This window comes from Coptis chinensis, chromosome 8 (assembly GCF_015680905.1).
Source record: "Coptis chinensis isolate HL-2020 chromosome 8, ASM1568090v1, whole genome shotgun sequence".
Taxonomy (NCBI): Eukaryota; Viridiplantae; Streptophyta; class Magnoliopsida; order Ranunculales; family Ranunculaceae; genus Coptis; species Coptis chinensis.
In genome coordinates this window covers 93,433,189-93,453,445 of record NC_141463.1, presented here as the reverse complement: position 1 = coordinate 93,453,445, position 20,257 = coordinate 93,433,189, and the positions used below count along the sequence as shown (strand labels likewise).

The 20,257-nt window shown below is 36.4% G+C and overlaps 2 protein-coding genes and 1 pseudogene across 2 annotated transcripts; all 3 read right to left on the bottom strand.

The window, feature by feature from the left end:
• Positions 1-4,853: 4,853 nt before the first annotated feature.
• Positions 4,854-5,521, bottom strand: LOC147484509 (putative LRR receptor-like serine/threonine-protein kinase At1g53440 pseudogene; annotated as a pseudogene).
• Positions 5,522-5,887: 366 nt separating this feature from the next.
• On the bottom strand, positions 5,888-16,579 carry LOC147484508 (putative LRR receptor-like serine/threonine-protein kinase At1g07650). The gene is made up of 21 exons (XM_086579760.1): positions 16,149-16,579; positions 15,312-15,383; positions 15,157-15,225; positions 15,002-15,073; positions 14,842-14,913; positions 14,646-14,717; positions 14,498-14,569; positions 14,324-14,395; positions 14,156-14,227; positions 13,989-14,060; positions 10,372-10,443; positions 9,860-9,925; positions 9,716-9,781; positions 9,577-9,612; positions 9,377-9,420; positions 8,671-9,047; positions 8,397-8,592; positions 7,077-7,185; positions 6,547-6,655; positions 6,229-6,439; positions 5,888-6,129 (listed from the first exon to the last, which is right to left on the bottom strand). The coding sequence occupies exons 3-21, from the start codon at positions 15,171-15,173 to the stop codon at positions 5,888-5,890; spliced, it is 2,049 nt and encodes a 682-aa protein (XP_086435886.1). The 5' UTR covers positions 15,174-15,225; positions 15,312-15,383; positions 16,149-16,579.
• A 2,196-nt stretch (positions 16,580-18,775) lies between these two features.
• On the bottom strand, positions 18,776-19,975 carry LOC147484507 (glutathione S-transferase T3-like). The gene is made up of 2 exons (XM_086576861.1): positions 19,658-19,975; positions 18,776-19,577 (listed from the first exon to the last, which is right to left on the bottom strand). Exons 1-2 carry the CDS (start codon positions 19,958-19,960, stop codon positions 19,077-19,079), a joined length of 804 nt encoding a protein of 267 aa, XP_086432987.1. The 5' UTR covers positions 19,961-19,975; the 3' UTR covers positions 18,776-19,076.
• Between the last annotated feature and the right edge of the window lie 282 nt (positions 19,976-20,257).

The window sequence follows — 20,257 nt, the reverse complement described above, 5'->3', positions numbered from 1 at the left end:
TTAAAAGCATATGGTGAGCATCAACACTGCCGAGTGCCAAAAGTTGTTACTTACATAAGTTAATAGATGAAGTTATTAGATGTAAAAGTTAAGTAATGTAAATGCCTGCAGAGTTAAGTAATGTAAATGCCTGCAGGTTTGAAATCATCTTTGCGAATTGTATAAACTAAAAGGTATGTGGTGTAGTAATATATAGGAGCATTGCGACGTATACTTGGTCTTCAATTTTTTTTTTCTTGCCTATCAAGATCTCCATTAATATTGCCTTTGAAATCATCTTTGTAAATTGTAGAATTAGGAGTATTGCGAGGTGTACTTGGTCTTGCCTGTCAAGATCTCCATTAATCTGGCCGTGTAGAATAATTTGGTTGACTTGTAGAATAATTTTGCTGCTTTTGTTGACTTGTAGAATAATTTGGTTTCAGTCTTCAAATTGGTTGGCTTATGAGTCAATCTCTCCATTAATCTTGCCTCTTCTTTTACCCCACAATCTTTTTTTTTTTGTTTCTTCTTTTACCTTTATGTACTTATTTGTTTTGATATTTAAACAAAACTTATTTTGGCTCACAGAAATGTCAACAAGCACATAAATCCACTCACAGAAAAGCTTTAAAACCTTGTAAGTCAAGTACCATCTCTTTCTGTTGTATGTGTGCATAACATACTTTTTTTTCTAGTCGTTTTTAATGTTTTATTTGTGTGACTTGAGTTGTTGTTAATTTGTTTGATCAAATGCGTCAATTGGGTTTTTTTGTTTTTTTGGCATGGAAGTAAGTAGTAAACTCTAGTGTTGGGTATCTGTTTTTGGAGAACAAATTTGATCAAATCATTGGAGTAATCTACAATGGGTGGTTAATGAATATGAACATAACAAGTAGAATACAATGGGAGAGATAAGTGTTGTGTTGCTCGTGATTACTGTTGGATTTCTAGTGTTTGGTAGGATAAATGATTACTGATCTCAATGTGCACTAAAAACTTCCAAGTGCTTAACCTGAGTGGCATTGTTTCTAAAACCGTTTTCTCTTATTCTAAGCGCTGAACACAATAACATAGGAAACACTGATGAGATTTTCTTTCCTATGGTTTTACAAGAATTTGAAAAGATTTACAACAGTAAAGATAGTCGAACGAGATAGTGAGTGGCCTTTGCAATGAGGGAGAAAAAATCACTTGTCTGTCGCCCAAATATATGTCCCGTCTGTCTTCTTCTTCTGTTTCTTCAAAAAAAAAAATCAGAACCCTCTTCATTGTTCTTCTCCCACAGGATCAATCGTTTTCCCCTCCCTACCTCTCTCTCATCTCATCTCCATAATCCATTGGTAGTTTATCTCTCTTTTGTCTTCTTGGTCGGATCGGTATCTTCGAAAGTCGAAACCTTCCTCACAGTTCCTGCCTTTCAGGGTGTTCCCGGAATTTCCCTCGCTTCAAACATAGCCATAATTTCAGGGAATAGTACATTCCCAAAACGGTAAGAATTGTTTAACGAAAAAAAAAAAAAAAAAAAGGTAAGAATATAATCATAGAGAAAATTGGATGGATTGGCTTTACAGTTGGAGCTTGAAGGTTGTAAACACTCAAAGATTATTTCCTATCCTGGTCATACTAAGAAATCAAAACCTACTTTATTAGCAAGTATAGAATCAAATTACAAGTAATGGCATTTCATCTAAGTACTTTATATATACATGACAAATAGTTCTACTTCCACCATTGAAACCGGAGGGTTGCTTGGGATTTACCATGAGTAGTTTGAAGGTTATTATCAATTTAGCGGTTTTGGGTTTGTCCCTAATTCTTTGCCAGGGAGAATTTTATCAGATGAAGAAGATATTGAATTGGAAAGACAGTTCAAAATTCTCAACAAGCCACCCATCAAGACATTTCAGGTGTAGTAGTTAGAAAATCCCTCACTTTATACCTTGTTGGAGTACTTGTATAGTTGCATTCTGTTTATTATCACCCGTGTGTCCATTATAGATAGGGTTAGTTTCAGCCTTTGCACTTTACATCTTCCATAATCGAAATACAATTTAACCGTCAGAAAATTTGACCTGAGCACTTGATTAATCTACAATTTGGTCTGAGCTTCTCATGTGGTTTGTATGGAAAAATGGAAGATAAAAGAGCCTTCAAATCTGTAAGCATTAAAATGTAAGAATGCAAGTCCAATTGTATATATCATATGGGAGGTTAGGAGGAAGCCACCCCGCGTAATGATGGTGGTGCTTCTATAATTGCTTCTACAAAGTCTCTACTTCCACAACTAGATGTCTAGATGGGGGTGCTTCTATAATTGCTTGGGGAGGACTGGCAGGAGGGCCACCAAATGATAGTCCACCAATGGGGAATGGACACTATCCTCACGATGACTATAAGAGGGCCTGCTATATTCGATCACTTCGTTATGAGGATGAAAATTGGATGTACTACACTCCTGTACATAGTTTCGAGAGTTATATTGACGTTGTACTTGTTATGGTCTAGAATTATATGATCCGGGCGCGGTATTCCTGAAGCCGTCATTCTTGTTTGGAGGACCTGGAGGAAAGTGTGAGGTGTAATAAAGTGCTGTTTCCAGAAAAATAAATACAGTTATTGTGCAAGTGAACCTACTTCAACGTTTGCTGTTATGTGAATTTTCATACAGTTAACTTCTCCTAGACTGTTTGTCTCCTAGCAGAATTTAGTCCAGAGTGCTTTTATAAAAACGCATATTGAACAAGTTTCTTTGGGAGTTTGATCATAGAACTTCGTGGGTGGCGATGTTCATGTTTGTAAACAATGGTTTAGGATATAACAAAAGATTGCACTGCCATTTTAAGAGGTTCTAGTATCCTTTCCAAAATACAAAATCCCAGCAGCCATTAGAAAAAATTGCGGTTGCAAATAGCCTGCCTCGTTGTGCGAAGTTTTTGCAGCTGGGTTTTGCTTTGCAGAGAGAGAGAGAGAGGTTTGCTATTTTTGCAGCATGGCGGGAAACGCCATGGGTTCGTGCTTGGAAAGCTATGGAAACTTGTAAGTCAAGTACCATATTTTACTTATTATATATGTTTACAGAACATTTTTTTACTTGTCTTTTTTAGGGTTTATTTGTATGATTGGTATTGCAGTTAACATATTATAACGCGTCAATTGGGTGTTGAATATATGAGCAAAGCAGTAAACTGTAGTGTGTGTTTTTTTCGATATTCTGTAAACTGTAGTGTTGGGTAAATGTTGTTTGAGAGTAAATGTGACTGAATCATTGGTGAATGAATTATCAACATATTAAGTAGAGTAGGAAATTAATCAAAAGCACTCAAAACCACTTGAGGAACTTGTTCAAGTGGTAAACCAGGGAAAAAAAGGAAAAAAGAGAAGTGTTCTCATGTTCATGTTCTATCCATTGCCAGCACCACACAAATAAGAGAAGTCTTCGTTGGCAAGTGCGAAAGATGCTGTTGTCATCTATCCCTAATCCCTATCCATTTCTATTTCTTCCTCTTACTTTTCATCTTATTTTAAACTCATATATTTCTCCTCCTCACTGTATACAAGCTACAGCATAATCGTCACCACCCAAAGTCATTGCCCACAAAAAGTAAATTGGGTTGATTTCTGGTTTAGTACAATCTTGCTAAATTGATTTGAGCAATTATAATTACCACCGTTTTTGTATTAAGAATTTCAAACACAATTAAGAAAAATCTATTTTAATTTCTATTAAGATTTAAATTTGGAGATGGTTATATGAACTCCACCAAAACGAACTCCAAATGATGTCCACCACTTAACTTAGAAGCTGTCTTTAATATAGATCATTCTCACAAAAAATTTGCTCATTTGAAGATATATAATCTCATCAAAAATCGTTTAGAAAGTTATAAAATTATCCAACGGTTCATATTTTTTTAATTTCGATACAACGTTTGATAATGTGACACATATACAATTGAGCTAATTTTGGTGGGAGTGTTCTCCATGTGTAAATCCACAAAAAATTAGTCTATAATTCATTTTGTAAGTTCATTTTTAGAAGTGAAGTAACTTTGGAGTCACTCTTAGGTGGAGTTCATATAACGATCCCCCTCTTATAATTGAAGGGATTTATGCTATAATGATAGTCATATAACGATCCCCCTCTTATAATGATGGTCATTTCCAGAGGTCGTTAATTAATATTAAGAGAGGGAGAGAGAGTGGAGTGCGTCGGTCGCAAAAGATAGTTGTCGGTGGTGGAAACATAGTAACAAACAGAGGAAAGACGGTTGTAAAGGGTGATATCTGATCTATCACTTATTTTTCTTTTCTTCTCTACGGTTTGCTCTAATTAAAATCGCTTCTTCAGGTTATCAAGTTGTGCCTTTGACGTGTCCAGCTTACATGATTTTGGTCTTGGCTTACATTATAGAACGTCTCTTGAATGTTCTCAATTATCAAATTGGTTTGCATGCACCACTCGGTCCAACCTTGGAGGCATTTACCTACTGCTGAACTGTGATCAACTTGGTTGGTCACTTGGTACTTTCCATCGCATATCTTGATAAGAATTTTTGCTGTCGTTCTTAATTTAGTTGCCGAAAAGAATTGGCGACCTAATTGTAGTGGGGGTAATACTAGTTAACCCTTTTCTTTTTGCCGGAAAAGAAAACAGAAATAGGTCAAAAATCTTAGAAACAACAGAACTGTTTCTTTATTCAGATAAGTGTTAATTTCATGCTCAATAGTTTTTACACAAGTGTACTAAGCATTTATACAGGTGAAGAAACATTAGAGAGATATAGGAAAAGAAAAAATAAAACAGAGTTGACATACTCTTGACTGTTCATCCAAGATATAAGGAGAACTTAAAACATCGCGGGACCTGCTGCTTAATTTACTCTGTCTTTCCAATACTGAGAATCTGGATTAATTGGGTAGAGATCAGAAGCAGATGTTGAAGACTCAGTCCATGGTGCTTCCATAGACATACTTTGGGTCTGGTTATCATTCATGCTCGGATCTAGGATCTGTTGGTACTGGTTCCGGATGGACTTAAACTTCATATCATCACTGGAAATACCGGAACCTGAAGCAACCTTCTGAACAGCAGTTTGACCTTCAAGCATGCTCACCACTGAAGACATCATAGGCCTAAGTGTTGGAGATGAATTAGTGCATAGGAGAGCCACATTAATCATCCCCAGAACCTCTTCCTTTATATAGTTGGATTCCAACCTCGGATCAACTAACTCCATCAGTTCTCCTTTTTCTTGTAGAACCAGTGCCTAAAAACATGGAAAGGTGACAAAGAAAAGAGTTTTTTTTATACATTTCATGCAATGGCTATGACCCCATTTGTATATTGTAATACAAGTAACAAAAGCATATGAAATAATCCAAAAATTTGCATTACCCAATCAAGAAGATATATACATTCTTCTTTCGGTCTGTAACTCGTATTGCTTTTCCCACTAACAATTTCCAAGGCAACAACTCCAAAACTGTAGACATCTGCTTTATCAGTCAGGTAGCCTCTCATTGCAGACTCAGGTGCCATATATCCACTGCAAAATCAGGAGTGCTTCTGTTACATTATCCTACAGGATTTCGAGCCTAACCATGAGAGACTATTTGGCCTGCTTCTACTACAGACACAATAATATCAGACTGGAGAGCATCCTACAGACACAATAATATCAGACTGGAGAGCATCGATCACGTATTCACGTAGTATGCAAAAACGCTCTCTTTTTCTTCGCAAGGGTTTTGAAGTGATTAAAAATATTTGAGCTCTATAAAGGTAGCAGTAGTATAAGAAGTAACAACATATTCCGAATGAGAAGAGAGAATGTGGCAAACCAAGGAAAAGAAAGAATTACTAGAAGCATCAATATACTTTGATGGAGAAATGAAAAAGTGTAACTCACAAGGTTCCCGCTATTCGTGTGCTGATATGGGAATTCTCCTCTTCATCAAGTTTAGCCAAACCAAAATCAGATACTTTAGCGTTGAGATCCTTATCAAGCAATACATTGGTAGCTTTAATATCTCTGTGAACAATCTTCAGTCTTGATTCTTCATGGAGGTAGGCCAGAGCTCTTGCTATCCCAACACAAACCTTATACCTAGTTGGCCAGTCCAATTTCAGTTCACTTTCTTCATGACCTTACATAATGAAATGGCGACAAATTGTAAAATAACCGTTTCACCATCTGATAGTCAAACAGATCAACAATAAAACAAACCAAACAAAGGAGTACTTACCAAACAAAGCACGCGCAAGGCTGTTATTTTCCATATATTCATATACTAGCAACAATTGATTTCCTTCAATGCAGCATCCATAAAGTCTTACAAGATTCGGATGTTGCAGAGCAGAAATCATTCCTATCTCATTCAAAAATTCACGATTTCCTTGCTTTGATTTAGATGAGAGTTGTTTCACAGCAATAATAGTACCATCTGATAAAAGTCCCTGGAATTTTGTGATGTAAGGGTGTATATAACCTTCAAATTTTAGGAAAATGTTATGTCTTGTAGAAGCGTATATGGGTCAAAAACAAAGATTAATACGTATAGTACCTTGTAAACAGGCCCAAAACCTCCTTCTCCAATTTTATTTTCAGCATCGAAGTTGTTTGTGGCAGCTTTAATTTGCCTTAATGTGAAAGAACCGGTTTGTAGATCTAGACTTCAAAGATAAACATTCTTTTTTATTGCATCTAGTTTCATGCGCAAGACATCTCAGCTGATGAAAACCATCTCTTTCCAACCCAAAATATTCAGAATGGGCGATTGAAAAAGCCAAATGATATCTGAGTTTTATACCGAGTCAAGTCCAGGTGAGATTGTGATCATATCAAAATAAATTAAATGTGAAAAAAAATTCAGTAGACGAGTGCAAGGCAGCCAAGTAAGAGCGAGTCCAATAGAATGTTGCAGTCTCCGCTTTAGAAAATGAAGTTCCGTCAGACGCAACATGCTATTTAGCATGTCACAAGGGTGCCAAATAGGTCTTTTACAAGGCGTGTTATTTTATTGCGGAAATTGTAGTACATTGTCAGTAAGTATGAGTTAATCTGCACAGATATGTTTCATTTTGTTCTTGTTACAGAGTTAAACTTTCATGTTTTATTAAGAAACAAGTTATGGCATTGGGAGAGATCTGACCTTCATCAATTTCATTCTTCCGTCCAAAGTATCCTTTCCACCAAAGAATACCTAGAATTATCACAATAAGACATGAAACTGAAAGCACAATCCCAACCACAAGACCTGGAGAAATCTTCTTTCCATCTTCTGATGGCAGTTTAAAATCGTTTACCTATAAGGAAAACTCCCCAAGCAACAGTGTTATTTCCATCAACCGGATTTTCTACTTTCCAATTTTGCCCTCGCTCCAAATTTCTATTTACAATACTATAATTTGATTTTATTTGTAATTTATCGTTTACCTATAAGGAAAACTCCCCCAAGCAACAGTGTTATTTCCATCAACCGGATTTTCTACTTTCCAATTTTGCCCTCACTCCAAATTTCTATTTACAATACTATAATTTGATTTTATTTGTAATTTATTATATTTGATAAGAGTGAAAGGGTAAATATAATATTCAACTCTAACTAGAGTGGTCAACAATTGCGGCTGGGCTGGAATTCGATGGGCTTTTGAGTGGGCTTCGGTTGCAATTTTTTTAAAATCAATCTTACTACATGGACTGGGCTTTTGTTGGGTTTGCTTTCATGGCTTGGTTAATTGGGCAACTCTCAATTTCACGCTCATAGAGCGTGCCCCTGAGCGTGCCCAAAATGCTAGTCTACATAAAAGAAGTGCGATTAGGATTGGAGAAAAAACACAACCTTCCACATTAACACGTAGATCAACTCTATCTTACTAGAATGCTACAGAAAGCTCCAACAACAACAACAAATGGCTCTGATTTGATGTGATCTTTTGTTTTACTTTGATGGGAATCAAGTGGTGGAACTGTCAAAGCTCAAGCCCAAGTTTTTCTTTTTTATATTTCAAATATTTATTTAAAACCCTAAAAGCATCAGCTTTAACACTTTTAATTAATATCGATCAAACCAACTAACTTCTAATCTGTTACAACTTACAAGCACTTATTTATAACCTAAAGTTTGCTTGGCACAAAGCAAACCAATAGTCTACTAACAAACATGTAGACCAATTAAAGTACAGATAAATGAAAAAAATAACAATAATAAAATCAATACTTGGGCTTGAACTTCGACAGGTCCACCACATGATTCCTATCAGACTTTCTCTAGTAAGACGAAGTTAAGGACCTAATGTGGTATAATAAGTTAAATTTAAACATTCCAGGCAATATAAACTATTCAAGATAGAATAGTGATTCCATCTGAAGAACAAAGTCCCCAAGAACAACTCAACAGAACAAACGACTTACCAGGAGTTACAGATATAGCTGAAACAAGAGGACCATAGGTTCCTTTAAGAGGGATCCCTGTTGTCCCTTTCCCATTCCAATAGAAACGAATCTCTAATGTGGTACCAGTGACAACTGTAGTAAAGGTTTTAATGACTGCCTTCCCAACACCACCTGCTTCATCCTCGATGTTAAAATCCTTTAGCACCAGTTTTCCCTGCAATATATCAATCTAGTAAACAACTAAACAAGGGTCTTGCATGTTAATGAACATTATTTCACAAACTAAAACTACCTGAATGAATATATCAAATATGCGCCTCCCTAGGCTTTTATATGTTTTGTCATTTGTAAACATTATCTCTGCAAAGTGAAGGCTCACAGTGTAGTTCCCATTCAGCAGACAAAATCCATAATAAGTTAGAGATAAGGGAGAAAGGCGTGCAGTCATGTACAATTGGTAGTCTTTCATCGTAAGTCCAGATGTATTTGTACCTATATAGACAGTGCCAACATCATTATCCATGAAATTACCGGTGCTGCTGAATGCCCAGTTATATCTACTCAGGAAAAATTTGGAGGCCCCACCAGAATCTATATCGTCTTCAAATGTTGTACTTCCATCAGCAACGACCTCACTTCCGCCAGAATTGATATGGAAAGAATATGAATCTGGTGAAAAGCAGTAACAAGACGTTGTCAGATAAAAGTTCAATGAATTAACGGAAACGGCATATATCCTCTTCATACACGTATTTGACATGTTGCAGGAACTTTTTCTTTGGACATTCTGTCATACCTAGGTCTGGACCAGGATTATTGTCGAGGGTAATTATCCTATAATCTGTGGATCTGAAAACCTACCTGAATGGATTATTTCGGCCACTCTTTGAGACAGTTGGTTGAACACAGATATATGGATCAATTTAATTTTTAATCGAATCGACTCGTCGCCTGTAGTTAATCTCAAATAATATCAAAAATAGAAACTGTAGACTTACTCTGCGGACACCGAAAACTCTTTAAGCACGGGAAAACTCCACTTCTACATCAGTACAAAATCGAGAGTATTTCAGCATTACTTATTCAGATATGTTCTTTACATGAAAAATAAGTCAACGGAATAGATTCCCTAGTGACATATGCTTCAATAAATTCAGATGAAATTTAAGGTAAAAAAAAAAAAAGTGTAGTAGCTTACGAGTTGTTCCCCATGGAAGAGCTACCAAATAAGTTTCTGAAGAAAATAATGTGATGTCAAAGGTATAATAATAAAAAAATAATGTTGAACCAGTTAGAGGAAAAAACTCAAGATCTAAAATAACAGAAAAGTATCTTACACATTCCCTTGTTGACAACTAGGTGACCCTGAGCTTTCCAGAGAGAAATTGTTGTAGGAAATATCACTGGTAGTAAAAATTTACATTACGAAAGATGATTAATGGTGTATTGATAGGAATAAGCAAACGAGCAAAGAAACTTACATGTTTTGTCCATTCTTCAGCATACTCTCAGGCACAGGTCCAGTCAGTGCATTTCCAGTCAAGTAACTGATGAAAATGCATGTCATATATTAGTTATAATCTAAGTCGCATGTACACTTCATATTCTTTAAAAAGATCCGTGTTGGGCACACATACACACGAACGCGTTGTGCATACATTTCCAAATTAGGGTTTTTTCTATACCCTAAAAGATTAAGAAAATAGTCTATTTCCATCGAAACAACTCGATGATATGCCACTTTTATAGTTAAATTATTGTAAGGAGGCACTTTGTAAGGTCTTGAGCCCAAGAATTAGTTGTGTAACTAAAAAATAGTTATATTTTCTTTTTAGTAAGCTGTGTCCCCGTGTCAGACACTTCGTATCCATGTCGGACACTAACACACGTATCCGTGTCAATGTGACTTAGGTTATAATCGAATAATTGGATATTCTAAAATTGCATGAGAATACCTACCAAAAGAATACAATATAATAAAAATGATTCTTACATGAGCTCTACACTTTTCAGACTGTTGAAGCTGCTAGGAATCTCACCTTTAAGTGTGTTAAAACTGAGGTCTCTGACATAAGATAACAACAAAACAGAGCTAAGCATAAGTTTCCTTCCAAAAGAATGCACTCACTGGACATACAAAATGTGTTTATCTACTTTCTGTTTAATAAGAATGTGTTCATATTAAATATTAAGAACAATCAAATATATCATCATACCAAAATAAAGGACCAGGAGGAAGAAGACTCATTTAATGATAATAATAATAATAAAATCTTTCAATATTGCTAGAAGCCCAAAACCGTCCTGAAGAATGGTTCGATTCGAATCATCTTACCTGATAGAGTGGGAATTGTTTTGCAAAAAGATGTAGAAAATGGTAACAAGAATAACATGTGTTCATAATTTTGAAGACTTTCAATCATTCTTGTGTCATGTTGTTTAACAATAGCAGTTTGTTCACGATTTTGAATTTTAATAGGACACTTTAAAATGCTTCCACCGGCAAATTTACTTGTATTCTTAAGCTAAAAGGCTCAAACAAACTGGTACCGAGAGCTCCAAGCTTTTAATCATGGTGATCAGTTAAGGATGCTTTCATCTATTTGTTATCTAGCAACTGTATCAACAATTTCAAAACAAAATCATTCTACTGGTGTTATGTATTAGATACTATCTCAGCATCACTTCTCCATAATGGTGATCACTCGCTCTGTACATGAAAAGTCTAATTAAGTTTGTGCAACGCAATATATACATAACCCTAATAAACAGAAAAAACAACTCTAAGAGTAATGACCAGCCCATACACCTGTCGACACTGTCTCCATTTAGCCACCCAAGGCCAAAAGCCCATATGTAACAGTAAACACCCCAACAATGCCCAAAGCCAGTGGCGGAGCCATGAATTTGTTCCAGGGTGAGCTGTTGTACTGTGAGCACTACCAATTTGCGAGACAGTTTAAATAGTTTGTCCACACGCTGATTTGCTTGTTTCTTTTCTGCTTTTTTTTCCATGATGACAACAAATATTCTTTCTATTGACTATTAAATAATCATTATTTACGTAAACAAACAATTGTTAATTTATTCACTCATCAATCAAGTTAATTTACATAATAATGGAGTGTCTAATTTTAAAGTGTATGATCACAACTACTAGTTAGGTTAATTACTTTATTGGGCTAAATAATATAATTAATTGGATAGGATAGTTAGTATTTGTTTTATTAATTTATATAGTAATTTTTTAAGAAGGCTATCTATATGTATTTCTTGTTTCACCCTTTTTCCTCTTCGATAAAAAAAAAATGTCACATGTTCTTTAAATTCTAATACATTCCATATGGTTTTTAATAATTGGAAGAGCATGCAAGGAATAATGGGATAGGTTTATCGTAACACTTTCTTTCTTTGCACAAACGAAATTTAGTGGCTGTGGACCCATGTGTTAAGGTACGAAACATATTGAAGTCAAATTAGGAGGAAATTACCATATCCCCTATAGACACCAAGTATGACAAATGAAATGCTTTAATTATTCTAAGGCCAAAAGAGACAACAATACATGGTACAGGGGAGCTGTTAGTCAAAGTTTTACAAGAGCTAGCACTAGTAGTACTTTTTTTTCTTGGAATCCAAGGTACGCCAGGGTGTACTCTCGGACCCCCCTGGCTCTGCCACTGCCCAAAGCCCTTCAAGGGTGAAGGTGTTTTTAATGTAGATCTTACTGGCGGAAGCTTCAGTTTAATAGATTCTACACTTTAATTGAAACACAATTAAAAGACGACCTAAAAATCACTCTTTTATTGAATCTCTCAATCACAAATCACACACATAAACACAACTACTGAAACCCTAACTACAAGCCCGTTATTTAAAGTAAACCTAGAAAGCATAAACCAATAGGAACGCGACATGTGTCCAACTAACTAATGGACTCAAACCATGGGCTTGGACTCAACTAAGGGCGCATGCCCATGACACTGACAATATCAAACTAATGATCTACATCACTCTCCCCATGTTGAAGAAGCTTGTCCACAAGCTTGTTAAAGCTCTTCAATCTTGTATACATCACCGTCCCGAGGTTCTGAGGAATTCGACCTCGAATCTTGCCCAAATATCGGCTCAAACGAATAACATGGCACCACAATGCCACAAATATGCGTTGGATTTCACTACTTTGCCCTAGAGAAAATGTCTCAAAGTTAGGCAGAAAAGGATCCACATAACCACTGTTGAAGAGCACTGACCCATGCGATATAGGAGGCCAAAATCCAGAATATCGCATTGGCGTTCCAGCAACTAATTGATGTTCACTAAAAACCGTCCCAAAAGAATTTGTGTGTGGGTTTCCTTGGGCCTGTTTGTCACGAGCCCATAGTGGTGAGCACTGCTGCTGATGGCATTTGTAATCACGCTCAAGACACAACACAGCGGTTTCAGAAGTTCCTTCTTTCTTTTTGTTGTCATCGATAACAACTGGTGTTTTACGTTGGGCTATAGAAGCTCCACCAACGATGGGGGGTTTGGGCTGCAAAAGCTCCACCATAGCCTCCCTCAGTCGACTAGTCGCTTCTTCTAATCGATCAAATCTGTTTTGCATTAGCGTTTCTTTCAACTCTTCTAATCAAGCAACCCAAACTCTAGGGGTTAATATGAATCCATGGGTTCTCCATGAATTCTTTATCTCTGACGTTGTAGACATATCTTGATCTACAAGAATAAAATTAGATTCGCGAAATTGGATTTGCGATGAACAGTAACCGAGTGAACAGTAACGAGGTGAACAGTATCCGATGAACAGTATTTCGTGAACAATGTTTTCGGTGAACAGTACCGTGAATAGTAACCCCTGAAATTAATCTGCTCTGATACCAAATAATGTAGATCTTACTAGCGGAAGCTTCAGTTTAATAGATTCTACACTTTAATTGAAATACAATTAAAAGAAGACCTAAAATCACTCTTTTATTGAATCTCTCAATCACAAACCACATACATAAACACAACTACTGAAACCCTAACTACAAGCCCGTTATTTAAAGTAAACCTAGAAAACATAAACCAATAGGAACACGACATGTGTCCAACTAACTAATGGACTCAAACCATGGGCTTGGACTCAACTAAGGGCGCATGCCCATGACACTGACAATATCAAACTAATGGTCTACATTAGTTTTCCTCAAAAGGCCTGGCAGAACATTGTGATATACTCAGGATCTAAAACAACATCCTATTAGATGAATAGATTTGGGACTAAACCCCCATCTGTCGTCATCACATACTTTTACTACTATGGTTAGAACAAGTCTAGCACTGATTTTATTGTGCATCACACATGCTCTGGTAGTTAGGCTAGTTTTCCGATGCCCAGTTAAATGTAACTACAATTGATCTTCACTGGTACTCGATCATCATGTAACTTTTCACTATTTCATAAGATGGGGAACGAGACTTCTCCATTGTAATAGTGAAAAGAAATTCTCATGTGAAATCTGGTCACGGAAAACAAGGATTGCAATAGGACATTAACTAAATCTCGGTTATTCATAAGGAGAACCTTTCTATTTTATAGATGATGCAAGGAAAGAACAGCTTACTCACAAGGTTTTCAGGACGGCCATATCACCAAGGTATGCAGGCATCTCTCCAACAATATTACAACTCCTCAATACACTACACAATAAAGTGCATATCTCAGAACGTCAAGAAGATAGATATTTTAGAAGTTCATTAGTCATATTAATAAGATCTAGAAGCATACAACTTACAGTGTCTTCAAATTGTTCATGTTACTTAGTGGAGGAAAAGAAGCTTCTCGTCCTTTTAAGTCACTTATCCTCCTGCAAAATTCATAGTACATAGCAGAAGATTCCTTAAACTGAAATTCTTAAAGAGCATCACAGAATACACTATACAATAAAAGAAGTTGTCCTTACAAATCAGATATTTTGGTACAAAGAGAAATTCCTAAAGGTATGGGGCCTTCCAAACCACTCGCCTGGATTTCTCTGTCATTGTAAACCGTTACATAACAAATGCAATTACTAGACTGAACAAGGTGTCGAGGAAGTTAGGAAGATAATCAGAACTTTAGATATACAAACACCTACATTTTGTCAAGATTGGTCCAGTTTTGAATAAAATCGGGTATCTTTCCAGTGAAATGGTTATCACTGATCCGACTGCATAACATAACAAGAACCAACAAATTATATACCGATGCATGAAAAGAAAGGATATAATGGTACAGAAACTTACAAGTCCTTTAAGGTGGTAAGCTTAGCAAGCGTCTCCGGTAAAGGCCCAGTAAAATTGTTCGATGTTAACAAACTATACGATTACAAAAAAATTAGTGGACATTGGTTAGTACTTAAAAGCTACATTTATTAATTAATATAAACGACGATTCAAGGAACCACTTAAACCATACCACAAAGGAATCAGAAGGCCTTACATTCTCTCTATACTGACCATGTTTCCAAATTCCGGAGGAATAACTCCAGAGACATTGTTGTACTCCAATGTACTGAAAAAAAAAACACATTCTACTTATTAGTGCAAAAACTTTCATACATTAAAAAAAAATGTTAAAAATAAAACAAATTAGTACTTACAAGCTTTTGAGAGTGGTAATGTTTGCGAGTTCGATAGGGAGAACACCCGATAACCGATTTCCAATAAGGGAACTGTAGTAGTAGTGAATGTTAGCCAACAAAAGCAATGGTTTGTTAAAATAAGCCATGGAGTGGTACGTAAGAAAAAAACTTACATATTGACTAATTGCATGGAACCCCATTCTTTAGGAATTGTGCCGTTAAGATAGTTGCGCGTAAGATCACTGTAAGTGAAGCATAGTAAGGGAAATTTTTGAAGTGTTTGAACAAATGCGCATGAGAAGAAGAAAAAACGTGAGTGGAAAGTTACATTTCTTGGAGGTAAGGAAGCTTTACTAGTTCTGGTGGGAGAATGCCAGGTAGACTTTGAGCTTTGAGAATTCTGCGCGCCAAAAGCAAGATAATATTTCAGGAATATTTTAAGGCGAGAGCTCTATATATTCCATCTTTACCCTTACAAAACAATACACAGTCTATATTAATATAAGAGCAAGTCCAATGGGGTGCTATATGGACTGATAAAGGCAAATATAACACCCCAACTATCAAAATGTGTTTTCAATGGGGTTGCTAAAAGGCTCCTAAATTTGGAAGGAGTTATAAACCCAGCCAAAATTAAGACCTTCACTAGTAGCTGCCATAATAAGTTTCGGAAGACGAACGACATAGTTTCTGCCGTTTGTTGGTAATTTGTGGACAGACAGCATAAACTTTGTCGTCTGTCTCCCATTTTAATTAAAGGGACGGACGGCAGAAACTCTGCCGTCTGTATTTGAAGAGAAGAGAATTGTGTATTTTAGCGTCTGGACTATACGGACGGCAGAGTTTCTGCCGTCTATATGTTAAATTGCAACAGACGGCAGAATTTCTACCGTCCGTATCTCAATTTTAACAGCTGCTAAAAAGTCCCATTAGACTGGTTTTTGGATTTTCAGGTGCCAAATTTAACTGGGCCTATGTGATACTTTTTAGCAGCCCATTATAACAGCCCTCCATTGAACTTGCTCTAAGCCTCTAATAATGCAACATGGCTTTATGACACAGGGCATGTCATTTTGTGGGTAATGATCAGTTTTTATTAAGAACAATGGAATGATGGAAACAAAAATAGAAAGAAAATTAAACAGTGGATAAATAAGTAACATACATGCTGATGATGTGGCAGACGGTATTGTTAGCGTAGGAACAATTGCAGGTAACGGTATTCTGAAATCCTTTCTCTTTCTCAGGTTGAAGTGGTGTCCTCCATTCCGATTCTCCACTGCAAGGATCTACACTGAAATTCCAATTCGTCTTCCCTAATGTCTTTGCTATCTATTTTAAAGCCTCCACTGTATAAACATTCAAACAAACTTATTAGAATTAATGAAGCATTTTACTTATAATTCAATCATTACTATTCTTATTTTCTTTCCCTATATACACCTATACATCATATCAAATAAGTGTTCAATCAAAAATTTAAACGTATAGTTTCTTGTGATCAATTTCAAGTTGCTGATATGTAGTTATGTACGTGTATATATACAGGGTAACAGGGTGTCTAAACACGAGCATGACAAAATGTTTGAGACCCTTCATTCAAGAAAACACCCAAACGCGAATGTTTGACTTGTTTTTTTTTTTTTTTCACAATTTTTGTGGACGTGTTCAATCTATCAGACTTGTTTCTTTGGTTTTTATGGATTGTAAAAGAGAAGTATGCATGTCCGTAACTCCATATTACCTTCATTAATTGGAAGAAGAGCCGCTTCTGATGCAAGCAACAAGAAGTAACTGAACAGAACAACACTAAAAGTGAATAACCGTCCAAACTGCATCATCTTTACAAAACTTTGGACGGTAATAAATTTCTGCATGACAAATACATGATTATTGTGATGAATTATGTTTATTTTGAGAAGGTCATATAAGAGCATTTTTAGGAGAGCTACAAAAAAAACGCCAAAATTTTGAACAAAAAAAACACCAAGCAACTTTAGGAGCAACATCAAAATATCACCAAGCAACTACGCGGGTTTGCCAAAACCGCGTCATATAGCCCACACGGTTTTGGCAAAACCGCGCCACTAAAGCCCAACTGACAGGCCCAAATCCACGCGGTTTTCAGAAAATCGCGCAGTGTTCGAAACACCGCGTGCTATATCCATTTAACCCTCTTGGTCATGCGATGTTCTCTTCATTTTTCATATTCACTCTCATCTAAACTCATCTCCTTGAACCAAAAAAAAAACACTACCAAAACTCTTGACGATTTTTCAATGGATCATTCATCTTCTTCTGATTCTTCATCGAGCTCAAGTTTGAGCTCGAGCTCTTCAAATGATAACACTGCAGTTAAAACTCGTAAATTAGTGGTTATTGCTCTACCTTTGGTTCGACATCGGCTGAATTTATTGCGTAAGCAAGAAGCGGAGTCTTCTTATAGACCACATGATGGTTCGAAGAAAGGAAGAAAATGTAAGAATCGTTAGTACGAAGCAACACTGGCTCGTGTAAATGCTAACTACTTCGGCGCAAATCCTATATTTCGTGACTACGACTTTCGACGCCGATTTCGTATGGGTCAGTCATTATTTACTCGTATTTTCAATCATCTTAATCATAATGTACCATATTTTCAACAAAAAGTTAATTGTGCGGGTAAGTTTGGGATTAACCCAAAAATAAAAGTAATTGCTGCTATACGAATGCTTGCTTATGGGACTTTGCGGTGATCTAGTAGATGATATGTTATATGTTGCTAAACCAACTCGTTCATGAATGCATGCGCTATTTACGTGATGGAATTATTAGAATTTTTGAGGTGAATACTTACGCAAAACCAAATGCCGCAGATATTCAACGTTTGCTTAAAGAGTTTGAGGAACGCAGATGGCCTGGAATGCTAGGAAGCATTGATTGCATGCACTGGCAATGGAAGAATTGCCCATCCGCGTGGCAAGGGTCTCACACTGGCCATAAGCATAAACCAACAGTGATTTTGGAGGCAGTTGCAGATCGTGACGCATGGATTTGGCATGCTTTTTTTGGAATGCCGGGTTCTCACAATGATCTTAATGTGCTTGACCGCTCACCAATATTTGATGATATAGTCAATGATGAAGCTATTCCTTGTAACTACACTGTGAATGGCCATCATTATGATATGGGCTATTACTTGGCTGACGGTATTTATCCTAATTATGCCACATTGATTCAAACGATTGCTAAACCGACTATTGCACAAGAGAAACATTTTGCAAAGAAACAAGAAGCTGCTAGAAAAGACATAGAGCGGGCGTTTGGTATGTTACAATCGCGTTGGGCTATTTTAGCGAATCCGTGCAGGTTATGGTATTTGGAGAATATGGCTACTGTTATGAGGGCTTGCATCATTTTACACAATATGATTGTGGAAGATGAACGCGAAACGGATATTCCGCAGTATATTCCTGATTTGGAAATACCAAGTAGAGAAGGTGCATCTGAAGATCAACGCCACTTTGTTCTATCTCGTTGGGCATCTGGCGTCGAGAGGGTTCGTTCAAAAGTTGTTCATGATAGATTGAAGAATGACTTGGTCGAACATTTGTGGAGTAGGCGTGGTCAGACTTGATTTATATTTCTATTTGCACTTCATTTGGACTTTGTGTTTATTTATCGTTTCAATTTCTATGTATTTGTGTTCCAAGTTTATTTCTATGTATTTATGGTTTTATGAAAGGATTTGTGTATATGAGAATTTTGAAAATACAAAGTAGAATGCCGAATTTTTTTTAGAATGATAAAAAGTATCAACTTTAAATTAAAAGAAAATATTCAATTGAAGTACATTCTAATTAAAATCAAAATACAAACTCAAATTAAAGTACGTCATTAATTAAAAGACAAATTAAAATACTCAAATCAAAAGACATACAAACTCAAATTTAGACTATGCACTACTTTGACTACTACCAGTGATATTGCCAAGTCGATTCTTCATTTTTTGTAAAATTTCTGCCCTTTTGAGTTGCCAAATTTCGCGCTCGTCTTCGGGTAATCCTTCTAACTTCATTCCTAGTATTTTCGCATCATTTTCATCTTCTCAAACTCATAGCGCATCTTTCTTCAATTGAAGTTTTTCTTTTTGGATTTGGATCTTCCAATCCATCGAACTTTTCTTCAATTGAAGTTTTTCGATTTCCATCTCATCTTTCTTCAACTGTCTTTGAGCTTCCAATTCATAGCCTTCTTTGGTGGTTTTAGAAAGTTCCACCAGAAAATCATCAAGTTTCTTAGCGGATTCCTCCACTTTAGAATCACCTTCTTCTTTCTCTTTTTGCCTTCTTTTCTTGTCTTCTTTCTTTCCAAGAGGCCTATCCTCAAGCCCATGAACTTGGTGTGGATCATAATCCATTGGTTGAGTTGTCGTAGTTGATATTGGAACTGATGAACCTCCTTCCCCATTGTTTGACTTCGACTTTTTGGTGGGATGCAAATTATTTCTCAACTGTAGCCTCTTCCATTTGGGTGAGTCTTTCACCATATTATAGCATTGCATCCACTTCCAAACCCCATTATGCATCACATATGCACTTATTGCTTCCTCAACCTACCAATTAAGCAAAAACTAAATTAGAATTGAAAAATGTAATTGTTAATCAAAATAACAAATAAAAAGTAAATACTTACCATCATATTGTCATTATAGCCACTTGGAGGAGATGCTTGAATCTTAGAAAGAATAGCATGAAACTTGTTGATATTAGCTTGAATGAGAGTCCAACGGTGTTTCATACCCGTCAAGTTGCGTTCGGTCATTCTTCCTAAATTTGCATGAAATGCATTTAGAATTCTAGCCCAAAAATCGTTCGACTTTTGCTCATTTCCAACTACACCATCTTGACTAACTTGTAGCCAACTATTGGTGAGAGCAATATCTTCTTCTTGTATCCATGAAGCCCCTCTAGATTTTGATTTTGGTTCTTGACTCATTGTTGTTTTAAGAGTAGAGAGTAGAGAAAATAAATGAGTGTAAAACTATAGTGTGAGTGTTTCAATTTATAGGGTTAGAAAGATATAGCCATTTTTTGCCCGTTGTTGTAATTGAGAGCACTCGGTTTTAGGAAAACCGCGCGGTTTTGCCAACACCACGCCCATAGAAGCCCAAGCCCACGTGGTTTTGCCAAAACTGCGCCATAGAAGCCCATTAAGCAGCCCAAGCCCACACGGTGTTGGGAAAACTGTGTGAGTGATTTGATACATCATCAAACCTGTAACCAAATATTGGCC